At 42.8% G+C, this 18,821-nt stretch overlaps 2 protein-coding genes across 3 annotated transcripts in view; one reads left to right on the top strand and one right to left on the bottom strand.

The window, feature by feature from the left end:
- The window catches only part of LOC143296557 (uncharacterized), a 69,662-nt gene extending 58,935 nt beyond the window's left edge, over window positions 1–10,727 (top strand). The window contains exon 16 of the mRNA XM_076608580.1: window positions 1,712–10,727. Coding sequence (XP_076464695.1) covers window positions 1,712–5,221 — 3,510 coding nt within the window. The 3' untranslated portion in view covers window positions 5,222–10,727. The remainder of the gene's footprint in view (window positions 1–1,711) is intronic.
- Window positions 10,728–13,122: 2,395 nt separating this feature from the next.
- The window catches only part of LOC143295658 (neutral alpha-glucosidase AB-like), a 43,383-nt gene continuing 37,684 nt past the window's right edge, over window positions 13,123–18,821 (bottom strand). For both annotated transcript variants that reach the window (XM_076607273.1, XM_076607272.1), the window contains exon 23: window positions 13,123–17,831. In XM_076607273.1, coding sequence (XP_076463388.1) covers window positions 17,725–17,831 — 107 coding nt within the window. In that variant the 3' untranslated portion in view covers window positions 13,123–17,724. The remainder of the gene's footprint in view (window positions 17,832–18,821) is intronic.

Raw genomic sequence — 18,821 nt, forward strand, 5'->3', positions numbered from 1 at the left:
ATCGGTAGCGTAAGCATCACTGACTTGAAGTTGTGTACCTTGTGTAATGGAGAGAGTTACCACCCTTTACTATTTGTTAATCATATCGTTTCCTGGCCTCATTATTTGTATAATTTCCACTGTGACAGGTATACAGATAATTATATAAGCACTCAAGGCCTGACGAGTGCGTTGGTTTTGCTGTTGTCATGCATCTGCCTACCAGACGTGGTGTAGCGTATATGGATTTGTCCGAACTCAGTGACTCCTCCTTGAGAAACTGAAACTGGAACTGTTTTGCGATGTAATTCACTTTGTTTTGTTTTTCTTGTTCTGAAAATATGTTCATTTCCAGCACTCTTTGCATTGAATGGTCATTCCATAGGTCCCCCATATAATTACGTTCAGCTGACTCATACGTACTTGTGAGTGGAACAGCATTTATTTTTTATATATTATATTATATTATATTATATTATATTATATTATATTATATTCTCCCCTCCCTCCTCAACATTGTTGTTTTGTTAGGGAAATGAAACCAAGTCGTCTTTTAAACTGACAGGATAGAAAGACTTCAGGTGGCCATGTTTCTTTGTCTTCTTCGTCACTTCCATTATCTTCTTCGTCATTTCGATCTTCTTCAGTGTTTGTGTTTGTGGACAGCAACTCCGATGTTCACTCATTTCCGGTAGTGGACGTTTTTACAGGTGTATGACCACACCATTAAGGTCACACACCTGTTTTTGGATGTACGCAGTGCATGCTGGATTACAGGACCTTTAATGCATCTAGTAGGTCTTTAACTCACTCAGTACGACCAGTCCTCTCTTCTCCTCAACACAGACCCCTCGGATGTCCAGTAGGTGTCTGAATGACCCAACCTTTAGCTTCCGTCGTCAGAATTGTGGTATTCTTTGTCAATATTCACCTCTTCAGTATAAGAGCCTTCCGCTTGCAATATTTTGATGATGGTAATTGGGGTGAAACGCTGTTAACGTCGTCTCTTTCGCCGTTCGTATGGAGAGTGTTAACATGCCCCTACACACGCAGGTCTGCAGGTACATTGACCTGGGCAAATAAATCTCAACCCCTTATACCCACAATGCAGGCACACAGCCAGCATTTGAACAGCAAATCCCCACACACCAGCAGAATGGAAATCAGCGCTCTAGTTAATCACTCAGCTGCTGCTTCACCCACTGGCTTTGTTATGTGAATGACCTGGTGCAGAACACCACTGTTGTTTTGTGAATGACCTGGTGCAGAACACCACTGTTGTTTTGTGAATGACCTGGTGCAGAACACCACTGTTGTACTGTGAATGACCTGGTGCAGAACACCACTGTTGTTCTGTGAATGACCTGGTGCAGAACACCACTGTTGTTCTGTGAATGACCTGGTGCAGAACACCACTGTTGTACTGTGAATGACCTGGTGCAGGACACCACTGTTGTTCTGTGAATGACCTGGTGCAGAACACCACTGTTGTTCTGTGAATGACCTGGTGCAGAACACCACTGTTGTTCTGTCAATGACCTGGTGCAGAACACCACTGTTGTTTTGTCAATGACCTGGTGCAGAACACCACTGTTGTTTTGTCAATGACCTGGTGCAGAACACCATTGTTGTTTTGTGAATGACCTGGTGCAGAACACAACTGTTGTTCTTGGAAGTAAACTGTGCACTTTGTGTGCTTAACGTTTGCATACTTTTTTTTTTCTCCCCACAGATGCTGGCCTCGGCGAACAGTCTGCCAGGTCTAGGGGCCCCGGCCAGCCTGCGCTCAGAGTCCTTCAGACGTCAGACCTCCACCACCTCCAGCACCCCCACCACGCCCTACATGACGCCTGACGACAACAACAACAAGAACAAGAGCTTCCAGTCCTCAGACCTGTCGCCGACCAGCCCCGACCTCCACGACACCAGCGCCGAGGCCATTCAGCGACGCACTGCCAGCTTCAAACGAGCCATGCGGATGCAGCCGGTGTTCTCCCAAGACCTGACCAGCGTGATGCCCAAAGACGTTCCCATGGTGGACGACACAGTGAAAGCTGACGATCACCCTCCCTGCGCCAACAGCCATCGACCCTCCAGGCCTGAGCACCGCTACATCCACACCGGTCACCGTGACCGTGCCAAGAAAGGAGACCAGGAGCTGAACAGTTACGCCAACACCAGCAGCCCCTCGGACGGCGAGGCTTCCAGTGACACGGACGATGAGCGGAGCAAGCTGGAGAAGCAGAGGAAGGAGAACAAGAGGAAGGGCAGCATGTACTCTAGCCTGCCCGCGCTTCACACTCTGGAGCGCAAACCTGCCCAGAAACGTCGTCCCGGTGAAACCAAGAGCGGCTCCAAGGCCAAGAAGGACCTGTCCAAGAGCTCTGACAGCCTGGCGTGTGGGGAAGCTGAAACAGACACGACCAACAGCTGCGCCACTCGTCAGTACCGACGTCGTTGGGAGGGCTCTGAAGACGGTCTGGAGTCCAAGGTGCCTGCCATGCACGACTCCTATGTGCGTCATTCACGTGAAAACCTGCTGAAGAAGAAGGGACAGGGTGGAGTGGACAGTAAGCTGAGGCCGGACAGAAAGTCCTCATCGGGCGCCAGACTGACGGACTGGGGCAGTGTGGACAAATTGACCCACGGTTCCCTCTCTGACCTCTCCCATCTCCAGGAAGACCCTTGGGTGAAGCTGGGTGACTCTCCATCTCACACATCTTCCCCTCGCTTGCAGAGCACTCCGGTCAGCGTGACCTCCTCCCCAAACACCCGGTCCCGCAGCGTGATCAACATGCAGAGCAACAACTGGAGCCCAGGCACTCCCACTTACCAAGACGTCGGCCGTCCCCGCAACTTCTCGGACGTCACACAGATGCCGCAAGGACCGGGAAAGGAAAACCTGGACTGGATGGTGTACGTCAAGCGGAACCTGGGTGACCGGGACATCCGAGAGAGGGCCAACAGTCTGAGCAGAATGAGCGGCAGAGCCAGAGCCAGCTCTGGTGAGGGTAACACCAAGACACTGCGGGACTCCAACACCAACATGGCCAGGTCTACTTCTCTGTGTGAGGATACGCTGATGAGATATTCCCTGGACTTACCGGCTAGAAAGAAGCTTCCCTATGGCACTGATATCCCAGCTTCACCCAAAGGGGGACTGGCAGACAAGGGGGATGCCTGGATGGTGCCAGTGACAGACAGAGCGGAGGACAGGACAGTGGCAACAGTCGATGATTCACAAACACCCAGTGGTCTGAGTCATCTGCCTTCACTGTCAAGCCAAGCCCCTGCTTTCAGCCCTTCACGAGCTTCACTGTCACCTCTGACCTTGTCAGAACATTCAGTGACAGAGTTGGATGTTTCTCAACCAGCCGCTGATTCCAGAACGAGTAGTACCACCCCCAACCAGATTCCCTCTCCCCCAGTCCCCCACTCCCCTAGATGTCGAGACAGTGTGGAGGTGGTGGGTTCAGGTTTTCCCCCCTCCTCCCCTCATCATGTCCTGTCTCCCTGTCCACCCCCAGCTGACCACCAACTGCCCCACTCTCTCCAGCCCCACTCTCTCCAGTCCCACTCCCCCCAGCCTCTGTCCCCCAGCGCCGCTGCGTTGTCGGCTGAAGGGGAGCGAATGGTGGCGGAGATGGAAAGGTACTATGAAGACCACTCCCCCAGAACCTCGGTTCTAACTTTCAAGTTTCCACCATCGCCGCAGTCCTCGCCATCACCGCAGCCTGCCGCAGCGGACAGTGTCAGCCTGGCCAGCATCAACCGCCTGTCCGGAGTGTCACTGGCGTCATCGTCATCGAACGATGGCTGCTTGAATCAAAACCAGAGTAATAACAACAATAATAATCTCCCTCCCGACTTCAACCCTAACCGCCTGTCAGGGGTATCGTCCGTCTCCACGTCGTCCTATGAGAGCCAGAACAGCAACTCCAGCGACAGTCTGGTGGGCACCCTGAAGAACAAGCTGAGCATGTGGACCACTAAGCTGGGGGGCAGGAGGTCTCGGGAAGAGGAGGCAGCAATGCAGCAGCAGCAGCAGCTGTCTGCGTCCAGAGAAGGACTTTCCTCCCCCACCCTTCCCCCCCACGCCTCCAACAACTCCCAGCTGCAGGAGGTGTTGAGGGAGCACTCTCTGGGGTCCCCACACATCGGCTCCCGCATGGCCAACACGCTGCCCGTGGGGTTTGAACCCTTGCTGTCCCCTCAGTCAGCCAAGGACCAGGACTCCTGCCAGCTGTCTGGCGGCAAAGAGGGAACACCGGAGGCTCAGACACGGTTCTCCTTCCCCAGTGCCGTTGTTGTGAAACCCAGCAGCAGCAGCAGCAAACCAGTGCCTGAAGTCTTTCCCGTGTCTGTGCCTGTGCAGGCGGCGGACTCCGGCATTTCCATGTACAGTGAGGACTCCACGGGCACCAGGCCGCACAGTGGCGACAAGGCCAGTACCCTGCCACACAACATGAAACCCACGTTCACAGAGGACGAGGGAGGGAAAGGGAGCAGCCACCGACGGGATTCTGCCTCGTCAACCGATTCAGGGGACAGCTTCTACGAGCGCAGACTTTCTGTGGCTTTCGAGTCCAGTGCCTTTTCTGACCAGCCCGGGCCTGGGAACCCGACACAGGAAGAGGAACCCCAGTCACCAGGCGGGAGGGGCAGGATGGGCCATCGCAAGTCCATCCGTGAGGTGGTTCAGTTCATCGAGGAGAGGTTTAGGCCTCGGCAGCAGGTGCCCGTGGAGGTGAGGCGTAAAGAGCCCAGCGCCCTCATCCGCCAGAGACTCCAGAGCCTGCGAGACAACTCGTCCTACAGACGCCGCATGTCCAGCCGCTCCGTCAGCGAGGATCGCAGCAGGGCAAGGGAGAGAACTCCTCCCCCTGCATCTCCGCGTCGCCCCCGCCCCGAGACCCGCAGTCGCAGCTTCAACCAGTTCATGCACCGCGTGCAGTCCATGCCCCGCCCCTCCACGGACACAGACAGAGAGAGGGAGAGGGGGAGGGAGGTGGCGGCCGCCAGGAGGGAGCAGGAGCTGGCGGGCAGAGCGGCTCAAGGGGGGGACCACCAGCAGCAGCAGGGTCGGGAGAGCGAGGAGCGGAGTGAGGGGGAGGGAAGCTCCAGCATGTCTGCCATGGGCTCTCTGGACCGACTGGACCAGCTGAGCTCGGATGTGGACAATCTGGTCATCATGCGGGGGTGGGTGCGCAACCTCATCAACAAGTTCCAGCAGATCACCTGATGTGTCACCGCTGGTTACGGGAATAATCGTACCATCTGACGTCACCATTAGTTACGGGAATAATCATACCATCTGATGTCACCATTGGTTACAGGGATAATGATACTGTCTGACATCACCATTGGTTACAAGAATAATCATACCGTCTCATGTCACCATTGGTTATGTGAATAATTTTCCCATCTGACGTCACCATTGGTTACTGAATAATCGTACTGTCTGATGTCACCATTGGTTACGGAATGATTGTACTGTACACATACACACACACACACACACACACACACACACATACATACACACACACACATGCGCGCGTTTGGATTTATCTATCAGTGCAACTCGGCAGAATGAAATGAAATGAGGCAATGGCATGAAAGGACAAGAACCGATCGTAACTGTCAGAAAGTTGAAAAGCTATTCAGCGTCGGGACACTTCTCTGCTTGGTTGTTTTCTGTGTTTTAAGGGCTGTTTCGAAGAGGATTTTAATGTTTTGCTTTTACAATATTTATTGTTACTCTGTAACAAACTGGACAAAAGTTTAAAACAAGGAAAAAAGACTTTGCCTTTTTCTGACACTCTTCAGTGTTCAAGAGAGCACTGCTGGATTTACTGTCAATGTTTGATTTTGCAAACTGACAAAATGAGGGGCAGTGTTCTATTATGCAAATATTGAAATGCGATATTCAAGTTGATATATTTGTCAGTGTTACCTTTCAAACTGTGAGGAGTGTTCTCGTTCTTAAGCAATGCAAGTTTTTAAATGTGATGTTCAAGTTTAAATGTTTGACTTGTCAGTGCTGTCTTATACTTTCATAATGACCAGGTTTCTTTAAGGGGAAAAAAAACACCCAATGACAGACAGTGAACAGAATCGCGTAAGAAAAATTTGATTTCATCAGCATACCAAAACGATCTACCTTTCCCCCACCCTTACCCCTCCCTCTGTCCTCCTCTGCCTGATATTTTTCTTCCTGCAATGGAAACTGCCCAATATTCCACCACCCAAAATAAAGGACCAAACGAGAATACATGTTTTTCTGTTTCCCCCCATAGCCCCCTACCCCCTATGCACCCACCACCCTGTACATCAACTGCCCATTGGGACCAGTTTCACTTCATAGTTCTGATAAAGTGTTCCACTGCCAAGAGACATTGAGCTCAACAGGTTTTCCCACCAGGGACTAAAAAAAAAAAGAATGATTTTGCTTTCATCTTCACAGCCTTTCGTCCATGAATCCTTTCGCTTGCCTGCTTGTGAAGAGAGCATCCACAGCTTCATTATTATATCGACCAAAGACTCTGTGTATATCATTGTGTATGTATCAAAAGCTTTGGTGACTGTATAAAATCTTAAATTAAGATTTCCCATCAGACCTGCTGGGCAAACAGGTGTAGGTTTATCTGTGGACAGGGTTTGCTAAAAATTTTTTTTGCTTTTTATATAATTATTTGTTAAGAATAAGCAAACAAATGCCATTCGCGAATGCCTTTACCTGACAGTACTGATTATCTGCTAGGGTAACAGTTGCTGTGAAACTTTGAGAAATTGTGTGTGGATGTAGGGTAACATGTGCTTGCCGCCCCCCTGATCCCACCTTTTTTTGTTTTGTTTGCTTCTATCTGTGGTAAGGGTGCAACATGCTTTCCTCGCTTTCTTGCCTGCAGTAACAGTATAATTTGCTTGACCTACTTTGTAATCAGTGTGTAGTAAGAGAATGCACTTGCTCCAGTTTCTTGTCTATGTTAATATGTTTGCTGCACTTTCTAGTCTGCAGTAACAGTATCGTGTACTTGCTGCATGCACCTTTGTATCTGCAGTGAGGGTGTGATTCGGACCCAGGACTGTCAGACTGAAAATCCAACAATTTAACCACTTGGCCAGTGCTCCCATCATTGTCAATATTAAAAGAAAACAAAAAAACAAACAATGGTAGCGAGAAGATCAGGGGAGGCAGTGTCCTCTGCAACTCGATGCTGTGGAATAAGTTTGGATCCTTTGACATCTACTCGAGTTTTTGAACATTTCTGTTTATTTCTACCCGTAGTATTGAATGGGATGATAGTGTGTTGTCAATAAGCTTGTGTGAAAGGAGAGGGGGCGGATACACAAAATAGTTTTTTAAATAAGATGAAAAAAAGAAATGAACAAAGGTACCCACTCACAGAAGTGGTGGTGGTTATTGTTTTGAAGTACCCATTTATATAAGTAGCACCAGTAGTTGTAGTGGTGGTGGTTGTAATTTTGTGTATGTGCATGTGGGTGTTTAACTGAATTCAGTTCTGAAACCAAATGATTCTCTTCCATAAAATTGAATTCAGTTCTGAAACCAAATGATTCTTTTCCATGCTGTAGTTTGCCAATAATGAACTTTCGCTCCTTTCTCTTCGTCCCCACCAGGAGGAAATTCCGACATGTTGATTCTTCCTGAACTGTATTGTTTTCCTCTTCATAATAACAGCCGTTTCGGTAACTGCTTCCTTTCCAGCAAACCGTTTACTGTGCTGCCTCAACATGCATCAGTTGTTGTTTTTTTAATCCTTTATTTTCTGTTTTAATTTCAGAGTTGTTAATTCTATCGTCGTTTTGATTCATTTGTTTAAATTGGCAAAACGATATCAGAAGAACAACTCTTCAGTTCATAAAGTTTAAATAAGTCTCAACCATTCTCCAGGGCTGACTGGAGTGGTTGGAGTGGGACAGGTGGGAGAGAAAGGGGGTGGGCAGAAGTGGGGAGGTGGAAGGTGTGTGTGGGTGGAGGGGTGGGGGGAGAGTCATGTAGAAAACATTGTTTACTGGACATAGTTCCTCCCTCCACCCACCCTATAACTTGAAGCACCGGATGTGTCCATACATATACACACGCTCATTCACACACTTCTTCCTACTCTCACACCTTCCTTAGCATTGCACACACAAAAAAAGAATAAAGCCTTAACCAGTTAATGAAGTTTGATGAAATATGCAAACTGAAAAATAGAATGTATTGCCGCGTTTCCCACAAAAAGTCATATACACAGAATCCTGCCTGGCAATTTCAAACCGTAAATACATTGAATGTTTTATCTTTATTGAATTTAATCCATTTCAGAACCTCACTGCATAAGTGTATACAGTGTGAGGCAGTTGAGTATGCATGCGGATTTAAAAACTTCTGAAGGATTCTCGTTTCTTCCTTGGGTTAATAGTGTACCTCATTAATGTGTGTATATAAATGAATTTTGTCTTGAAATTTGTTGTTTGATGTGATGGTAAGTGTATGTATACAACCTGTGTTTTAAGGTGGATGTTTGATAAATCAGCTGCTGCTCTGCTGGTCAACCAAAGAAGTGTTCAGGACATAAGCTTGTCATCGTTTTGTTTTTCTTTAAATAATCTGAACTATTTATTCTTTTGTATCTCCACCTGTGCCATAAAAAAGAACAACGCCCATCCACATCTTCATCACAGGAAGAATTCAGTTGGACTATTTCATGTCATGATTAGTATTCTGTAGTTGTACTGGGCATCCTTCAATCTCTGGAGACTGGATGATGTTTCTGGTGCGGTACCAGTTGCAGCTTGACATGCCTATTGGAGGACAGTCTGTTCCACAGTCTTTTCTGTATCAGTTATCAGTGGTAATATTAATTATTTTTCATCTGGTAGATTTGGGATCAATTTAACCATCGAACTTGCAGGAAGCTTTTCTCTTGTGGAATTAATGGACACAGGTGGTTGTTGGTGGTGTTATTTTTTTTTCAATTCTCAAGTTGCATCTTTGTGTCTCAGAAACCAATGTGGAGAAGATAGGATTAGGGCCTGAAGAACATTCTCTTTTAAAACATCATTTTAAAAAATCATAAAAATTCCAGTCTTCAGTCTAATTGTGACAGGGCTTTGTACTGGTGAATGGAAGGGGGAGAGGAGTGAAAGGGACAAGGGAGGGCAAAAGAGGAGAGCAGTCAGTATTGCAAGTTTCAGTTTCCAGGTGTCGGAGCATGTAGACTTACCCATATATTATAATATGCGCTACACCACATCTGATTCAACCTCTTTTTTTTTTTCCCCCCCTTAATGGAGCAGATGCCTGACCTGTGCATAAACCCAGGTCTTCAGAGCCTACACTTGGTACTTGACTTTGTATGAAGCAAAATGTGTATCGTAAGTGCATGTGGACATGCCTGAAGCCCCGAACTCCAGGTAGTGCCAATAAGTTTCTACTCTGAATCGTCACATGGGGCAACTTTTTATAAGCATCTTTCAATTTTGAATTAATATGTAAAAGGAAATTTGCAAACAAGTGAATTGCATGTTATGTTTTTCTGTAGTTTTTGTACAATGGTGCTTCCAAACTTTACTCAATGTCTTTGTTCGGCGGTTACACATGAAGAAGTTGTATATATGTGCTATTTGATTTTGGAAATGTGCACATTTATTGTCCAATTTTTTTTGGTTTGTTTTTTGTTGTCACATTTTATAAAAACCCAGTTTCCCACCTCCAATATTTTAAGCCTATTCCAGTTTTTTGTCAGTACACAACGCAACGTAAGATTTAATACTCTTTTCCACACTTTGTACAACAATTTCAGTATAGAATAGTGTAGGTGCATTCTTCTGCATGGATCTTCTTGTTTGTTTGTACATGACAGCAGGGTTTCCAACATGTCGGACTGAAAGCAGTCTAAGAAATCTGGTGTCAAATTTGAGGGTTCTAGATGTGTAGGATTGTAAGGGGTCTCTAGAGATCCTATGTAAATTAAGGGTATTTCTAACATTGAAGGGAATTAAGGTACTGGCAGATGTGCAGAAATGCGGACATGGGCGATCAGAAAAATCTCCACCCTTCAACCCACCAGGCTACAACCCAGTTTCAAGGTGGTGTCAGAACAAAAAGGCAACCGATGCCTGATATTTGCATTAACTCAACATGCAGATCCCAGTTCAAAGCCTGAGTGACACTCGAACCTGCTGTTGCCTCCGTTTTTCACTTTTTCAATAAAGAATGTTTGGACAAAATTTCTACTATATACTCACATGCTGTAATATGTACGTTTCATCACAGAAAAAAAGGTTTACATGGTTCATTTCAGAGGTTGGAAACATGATATATGTCTGTGTGTGTACGCCAAAGTACCCGACGTAAGTGTACGCACACATGGGTGCGTGTCAGTGAGCCGTACTTCGTAGATTCATTTCTTTTTCTAAATTGCAGTGTTCCTTCTTGTTCTCAACATGAACAAAGTTCTCAACTCTCACAATCCCATTAGACATGTATGCATCACAATCATCATTCACACTGTATTCATCATTTCCTTAGCCTCTCCTTTCACCCACAAGGGGGGTATGCAAAATAATGCAAAGCTGTCATGATTGCTCACTGTCACTTGTGTTTTTCAAACGAATGCTGGTTCTGGAACTGTTCTGTGTCTGGTGAACTTGATATTGAATCTCAGCTGGAAGTTGCATGTCACTGAAGTGAACCATTATCTTTGTGCGATAAGCGGATTAAAAGTGAAAATCTGTGTTGCGTTAAGAGTTGTCAGATCTGCCTTTGCAAATGCAGTGTGGACCCAATATTCAATACATAAAAGTTATTGTGTGTACTTCTGAGTTGCAATGTTTTGCTATTTTAATACAATTAGCTGTTTATCAGAACTTAATGTGACGACCTTTCAAACCATTACTTAGTTCACCTCAACAAGACTAAGCGCGTTGGGTTATGCTGCTGGTCAGGCATCTGCTTGGCAGATGTGGTGTAGCATATATGGATTTGTCTGAACGCAGTGACGCCTCCTTGAGCTACTGAAACTGAAACTCACCTCAACAGAAATGGTGTGCTTCATAATTCTTCTTCAAACCATAAATTAACAACTTCCCCCAAAGCACAGATAGTTTGCGTAAATCTCAACAGCTATTAATCTTTTCTGCCAGAATAAACTTCAGAGTGTTGACAAGAACCAGATGGAATTTAAAGCTGGTGAACATTTCTGGAAGTGAAACTGCCGTGTTTGTGTTTGTGGCAGATTCAGTTTTTTTCCCCCCATCTGGATAAAGAGAGATTTCCTCACAGAAACTGTTGATGCAAGATAAAGAATATCTATGATTCTGAATATTTCTTCTGCAGCAGTCTTTTTCTTTCTTCCTTTCTGTCTTTCTATGTGGAGTGTTCTGAAAGGACTCTTTTATGCAAAGTTCTTTCAGACTTTATCAACCAAATTTCAGACTTTATCAACCAAACAGGTTTACAGCCAGGATGCAAACTGCGCATCGACAGTCTGGATATCCCAGCGAATGCATGTTGTTAGAGGAACTGATACAGTACAACAATACAAACTAAAAACATTTCAACGCATTACAGCTCCCTGCAATCCAACATACCATCTGGCATTTGACATTGTTGCTTATTATCCAGCTGACCACACAGGCTCATATCAGGACTACCCAACTGAATGAAAATTTCAACTGCACTGAACACAAACCTGTCAAAGAAACAAACAAAAACACACACACACACACAAATCTCTTATGAAACAACAGTCTGCCGTTGGTTTGGAGACTGTCCATTACAACAGGAATCTTGGAACTGCTCAGCAGAACGATTTCAACTGCGCCCCTCCCCCTTCACCTCCAGTAACTATCAAAATACCATCTGCTCTACCCAACATCAGTCATAACTGTTTCCTCAACAGTAACAACAGGAATAATAATGACAAAAGTTCACATTTAGAATTATTCACAGCATAAGGCAGTGTACAAATAAAAATTACCGACCAATGTAACAAAGTACACCAGTCTCTCAAGACATTCATACACAAAATCCACTTTGCAAGTGACTGGCATTCTGCAATATTAGAAACGCACAAACTCTGGACAGGAGAGAGCTCTGCTACACAGCTCCTGTCATCATTTAAAAAAAATTTTTTTTAAAGAAATCAGAAAGAAAACATCTAAAGAAAATTATACACAAATTCAGTAAATTAAAAGAAAGCCTCCCCCCACCACCCCTGCCCAGTACCTTTCATAACCACAAGCACCCTCTTTGTGAAAACATTCATTTTACTCTCTTCTGCATACATGATCAAAACAGAGATGTGGAATAAACACTGACATCAATTCCTGACACACATGTTCACTGGAATCAGGGAGGGGAAGGGAAAACAAAAAGGGAAGAAGAAGAAAGAGAGAGTGAGAGAAGAGGACAGGTGTAATGCTTTCAGATTTTCGTAATGGTCTCAAGCACCAAATTAGGCTCTGTTGATGTGACATAATTCTTGTCCAGCTTTACTGAGCATCATTTGTTCACAATCAGGCACGACACAAAAATGTCTTGCCATATTTTTAACTTGTGACAGGTCAGTCATGGTGTGTGAACCATGCGTTGTAACCAATCCAAAATGCTAAAAATCCTCCACTCTGTACAGATTCAACTTTTTTTTTTTTTTTAAACTGTATCGAAAGGGCACAATGTACATCCTATTTTCAAGGTATCTAAACAGGCAACATGAATACATTGATATGACCATCCAAGATGAAACAAACTGTATGTTCAGTTTCTTGTTGTTGTTGTTTTCCTTACCAAGTCCAGAAATAAAAAATATCCCATTTTGGATTTACATCCATTTGGGGCTTCTACACTCACTTCTTCACGCAGTTTACAACAGGAAAACATAGTCTTATTCCCTTAAAACATTTTGCAATTTTAAGGCAGTGGACATGTAAACTTTTGTCAAGCAAGTCTACACAAACTGTTACACAGAGGAAAACTATTTTCAACAGACTGGAACTCAGAAGTCATATGGTACTTTTTTGGACTACCATAAAAGAGAAACACACACACACACACACACATATATGTTATACAGACAGATAAATAGAAAAAGATAGAGCAAGAGAGAGATATACATGTGTGTGTGTGTGTTTGTAAAAAAAAAAAAAAAAAAAAAGACCCTGTAAGCCAGATTTTGCAGACACCAATCCATAAGAATCTCAAATAAAAGATCATAAACATGCAATAATTAAAGCTACTTTCATCAAACTACTAATACTGAAAGATAAAACCCAAGAACACAGAAAAGAGAGAGAGAGAGAAAAAAAAAAAGACAACGAAAGAAATGAGAAAAACTGCCAGAAAACACCACCTTCAATTACGGGTGGTGGGCGAGTCCTCCTGACGTGTGAACTCCTGATCACCTAGAATATACCACATCATAACACATAACACATATTGCAAGAAGGGGGTGGGGGGACATGGAATGACCAAAACAACAAGCAAACAAAACAACAAATAAAAATAACAACAACAAAATCAAGAGAAAGAAGGAAAGCAACAAAGAAAATTTGACATCTAAAAAAAAAAACAAATCCTGTAAATGATCTATAAACAGCAATACTACAGATTGAAACATGATCTTCAAAACCAAAATGCAGACTGGATGAAAACTGCACCTTATACCATGACAGACCCTTACCCTAAAAAGTCCACTTCATAGAAGAGGTGGGGTGGGAAGGGATGCATGTATCTTACATATCAAACAAAAAGCTACCATCTTTTTTATTTCTCAGGCAGGCAGCACTTAAAACTCAACCATTCAGGATGATGCATGATTTACCCTCAAGTGTGTTGAATCTTGTTTGCCTGATTAACCAAGCTCTGGGGGAACCACATTCAGATTTCAGGATTGTCAGAAGTATGGGTGAATGTAAAATCATACAGAATATTAAAAAAAAAGGGGGTGTAGGGGGGGGGGGGGGGGCGTGGGGGGGGTTTGGGGGTTGCGTTACGCAGATTCCAAGGCAACGCCGTACCATTAAAACAATGATCCATGTAAGCAGGCTTTGTCGTGCTTACATAACTATCAACAGGTATTCCAAAATAAATGCTTTCCTGTTCTTGTTGCTTTTTTTATTTTTTTTTTTATATAAAGTATGAGCCAAATATCATTCATCATGTCATTGTTACAATAAAAAGAATACTTTTATTATCAATATCTTACTGGCATAGCAAAATAAATGCTTCTTTTTTTTCTTAATATTAATATGTGCCAAATATTCATCAAGTTAATGTTAGGGCAAAAGAATACTTTCACTATCAATATCCTTCACAGTAAAAATAAAAGAATAAAAAAAAGTCTTTTGTTCTGACAGAATTTCTGAATATCATCTGATGAAAGTTGTGAAAAATACTGAGGTCTCTGACAAGGCCTGTAGGTGAAGGGAATGACCAAGGAAGAAACAGGGCAAGGTGGACAGGACTTTCAACACAAAGCAGGAGAGAGAGAGAGAGAGAAAAAAAAAAAAGCAGAAAAAGCATATGAGTCCATTCAGTTTTCAAGAAAAAAACAACACACACACACACAAACCACCAATATATACAGACACTCACATACACACACAAAAAAAGGAGGAGGAAAAATCTGCATTCTTGCATAATGATTCTTAATTTCTGCCATCCATTATTTTGTATTTTTGTTTGTTTTTGTATTGTATATATTTTGCTGTTGTTTATTTTATTCAAATCCATAGAATTCAAACAGAAAAAAAACCAAAAGTAAAAAAAAAAAAGCACATTCATACATTATTCAAAGATGTTCAATAAATAAGACAATCAAGAAAAGCCTCAAAGCATGCACAGAATTCTGCTACCTTCCCACAGCACTTTGCGTCAACAGTCCAATGGAATACTCCTATGAAACGACCACAATAACATTAACAACCAACGATTCAAACTGACACATACCATAATTCAATCTCCTTTTTTTTTTTTTTCCTCAAGAGCCAGGATCAATACCACAACAGCTGCACTCAAACTATCATGCTTATACTGGCTTCCTCTACAGTTGTTATAAGGCATCCCTTCACGTTCACAGTATTTCACTGCTGACTGACCACTCACTAGCAAATTCAGTTGAGACTCTCTCAAGCGAAAATGGAAACTCTGTCATCCCCACAGACTCAACACAGGTTCCGGTGCATGTGAAAACAGTGACATCACAGTTCATCATACAGTCAATACTCTGCTGGATGGGATACAACTCGCCAGCTTCCCTTCTCACTTTCAATCAATCACAGATGGTTTGTTGTTGCGTCTTAAGTCTCACACACAGCGACAAACAGCACACCCTATGCTTCAATGCTAACTTTCATTCCACTCAAATGTGAGGCAAAGAAATGCCCTTCATTCTTTATGTTAAGACAAGTCCTACATTTGACCAGAAATCAGCCAGGCAGAAAAAGTTGAACACAAGGTCCCTGTAAGATAAAAAGAAACAGGGGAAAAAAAACTGATGGGTTTTGGTCCACAACTGATGTACTTCACTCACCTCTGCTTTTCACACACATCCAACATCACCTGAGAAACTGGATCGAAAACATAAGTACTAAGATTCCGTGCAGTGCTGACAACTGTGAACACAGATCACTTGACACATTTATTAATTGATGAAATACATAACAAAAACTTGATGATAAAGCATGATCTGATTTCTCTTTCTTTTATTCTATCTTGTCAGCTCTTCTGAACATTTTATGCATCTTTTTCCACAAACAATGCCACTCCAGTTCTGTGTTGTAAAACTTTTTTTTTCTTTTTTTTTTTTTTTCTAAATGACAATTATTCAGTGTTTAGGTTTAAGTCTGAATCATCAGAGTCAGTTCAAAAATAAAGTGTCAATAAGAGTGTGTGTGTGTGTGTGTGTGTGTGTGTGTGTGTGTGAGGGAAACTGACACAAGTGCAAGGCAAGGGTGGGCAGGGAGAACACTGGGAGTGACAAAACAAGGTGACGCTGCAAGTATAGGTGATGACAAAACAGTTTTTTATGTTGTTTTATTTTTTACCTCCAAACATTCAGTGCAATATCAAAAAAAAAAACCCAACAGAAAACAATCGCTGTTTATTAGTATACTAGCTCAAAATATACATTCATGCACACAAACACACACGCACAGTCACAGATACATGTAAACTCAAACGCACACATTGAGCACTATCATTACTGACGCATACCTGACGATGGTCCGCGTTACAAAAACAGGTAACATTTCTCCCCTTTCAGGTCAATGAAATCAGATAATCGTACTTCACTACAATCAAACCTTCCCTGCATTGCAAAGTGTGCAAAACAATTGAAAAAAAAACAACCCACCTATGATCACAATGCCCGTCCAGATTTCAAAACAGACCGAAGCAATTCTCAAGCAACATCAACATCAACACAACAGCACAGACTCTTTTCCACTTGTCAATAAAATTACTTTTCTATCTTCTTAAATTCTATCCAATCAAACAAAATGTGTATCTTGTATTCCTTACACTGACCTATCATTCAACAACACACAGCAAACATTTTCTCTCTGAACAGCATGGAGCAATTTGATTGCAAAAAGGGACTCCCACTGAATTCTTTAAAAACAATAATAATATTTAGAATCTGAACATGGTGAAATACCTCTTACATATAAATAATAAACATTAATTACATTGATATATGTTTTAAATCATATTCAAATAGAACAAACAAATGTATATAAACAATTATTCAAATACAAAAATATAGTAAAAATAATCATAAACATCAACAGATACATAAATGAATAGTGCATAATAAAGTCTCAGACATAAATTCAATTAACAAACCTAATCATTTTCAAACAGATCAACAGAAAAACAACAATAAAAAAAACAAAAACAAAGATAATAAATGAATAATATTTGTTAAAGTAACCTTCCAGCTCCCTTGCCATTTAATATAGGAATGGGCCTAGGTTTTTAGTTATCTGGATGGAAGAGCAAATGAAGTGAAAAGAGGTGAAAGTTTTCGGGGGGGTTGGGTTTATTGTTGTTGTTTTTGCATGAAGTCACTGTTCATTTCCTCCTGCCAACACCTGAGACAGCTATACACAGATACTCATTCCCGATGATCACTTAAGAGAAACATGACAGATGTACGGAATGTCTCTAGTGTGATAATTATGGTCCCTTCCGTGTTCCACGCTCGGAGAAAGATGGTCTGAAACTCTACTGCCTCTGAGAAGTCTGTACTCTGGCTCACGGGTGAGACTTTGACTGGAAGAGACACTGATGGAGGTTAATCACGTCTGCAATTAAACTTGATTAATTGAACTGTACAGTGTTGTAATCATGCTTAATCATATCATCATGTTAAGCTTCTACCCTGCCCTGTTCTCCCTTGGCATGTTATCCCTTAAAAAGTTGATATCAGAAAAATTATATCTAAATATATATATATATGTGTGTGAAAGAATTGACAGTGAGGGGAAAAAAAAGAAAAAGAAAAAAATCATCACAAACAGATCAGGCAAGATTCCAGTTTCCAGAACGATAACACACTATTTCATTTTGCAATCAAATTGCCCCACCTCTGAGAAAAACAAGCTGAAAACTGATTGTGAAGGGACACACAGACAAACACAAAGACAGTCTGACAGACAGATACATACACACAGACAGACCAACAAACAGACACAACACACAGACACACACACACTAAACCAGCAGTTAACTCAGTGCAAGCTTATCGTCCATTTCTGTAAAATGTTTGTGCCCGGCTTCCTGATGGTCAATGCTTTCATGGCACTGTCAAAGCTGTACGTCAGCTCGTCTGTTTGGCCTGGTGTAGAAAACAAAACACAGACAAACATTTAAATCATTTCCCAATAAACAAATGTGTTCAAATGTCAACACAAAGGAAAAGGCAATTAAGTGGGTTTCCTTTTATCAACCTCAATGTTTTCCAGCATTAAAATGTAAAAAACAAAACAAAACAAAAAACACCCAAAACAATGAGAAGACAACAACCATAGCAAACTGCTCCAATATATGAAGACATTAATAATGCAATCCCTTAAATACAACCCTAATCCAGAGATACCAACCACCTAAAAAAAAAAAAAGGGACAAAAAAGAGGAACACCTACATGTGACAGACTCACCAACACAAAATAGCTGACACAGATAGTAATCATTATCGATTTTTTTCATGACAAAGCTTATTCTTATTCTCTCTCTTTGTCTCCATCTTTGTGCGTTGGGTTACGCTGCTGGTCAGGCATCTGCTTGGCAGATGTGGTGTAGCGTACATGGATATGTCCGAACGCAGTGACGCCTCCTTGAGCTACTGAAACTGATACTGTGCAGAGATGAGAATCTAACATTGTAGCATTTACTGCAATAGGCCGGGGGATGGATCTTGGGAACTGCATTGGGAAATGTCCCTGGTAGGGGCAAGAGGAAAGCCATAAACTGAAGACCTGTGAAAAAAAAAGAGCAGCAGTCAAACGTATTCCTACAGGACGGGGTACAGGGGCAAGGCACTGTTGGAGAATGCAAGGGGGCAATGGCCCCCCCACCAGTTCCCCCCCCCTCTCCCCAAAGTCAGGGGGGGCAATACACCCCCCACACCCCTCCCATCTGCAACTTAATAAAAAAAAAATTATGGTTTCATAGTCAATTAGAAAGCCCCCCTGCAACCAAAAACTGAAAAATTAATCTTAAAAAGTATTCAATATAATTATCATGACAGATAATGTTAAACAACAGATGTGGTGTAGTGTACATGGATCTGTCCACTCACTCTGACACCTTGAAACTGAAACTGCAC

This window comes from Babylonia areolata, chromosome 21 (assembly GCF_041734735.1).
Source record: "Babylonia areolata isolate BAREFJ2019XMU chromosome 21, ASM4173473v1, whole genome shotgun sequence".
Taxonomy (NCBI): domain Eukaryota; kingdom Metazoa; phylum Mollusca; class Gastropoda; order Neogastropoda; family Buccinidae; genus Babylonia; species Babylonia areolata.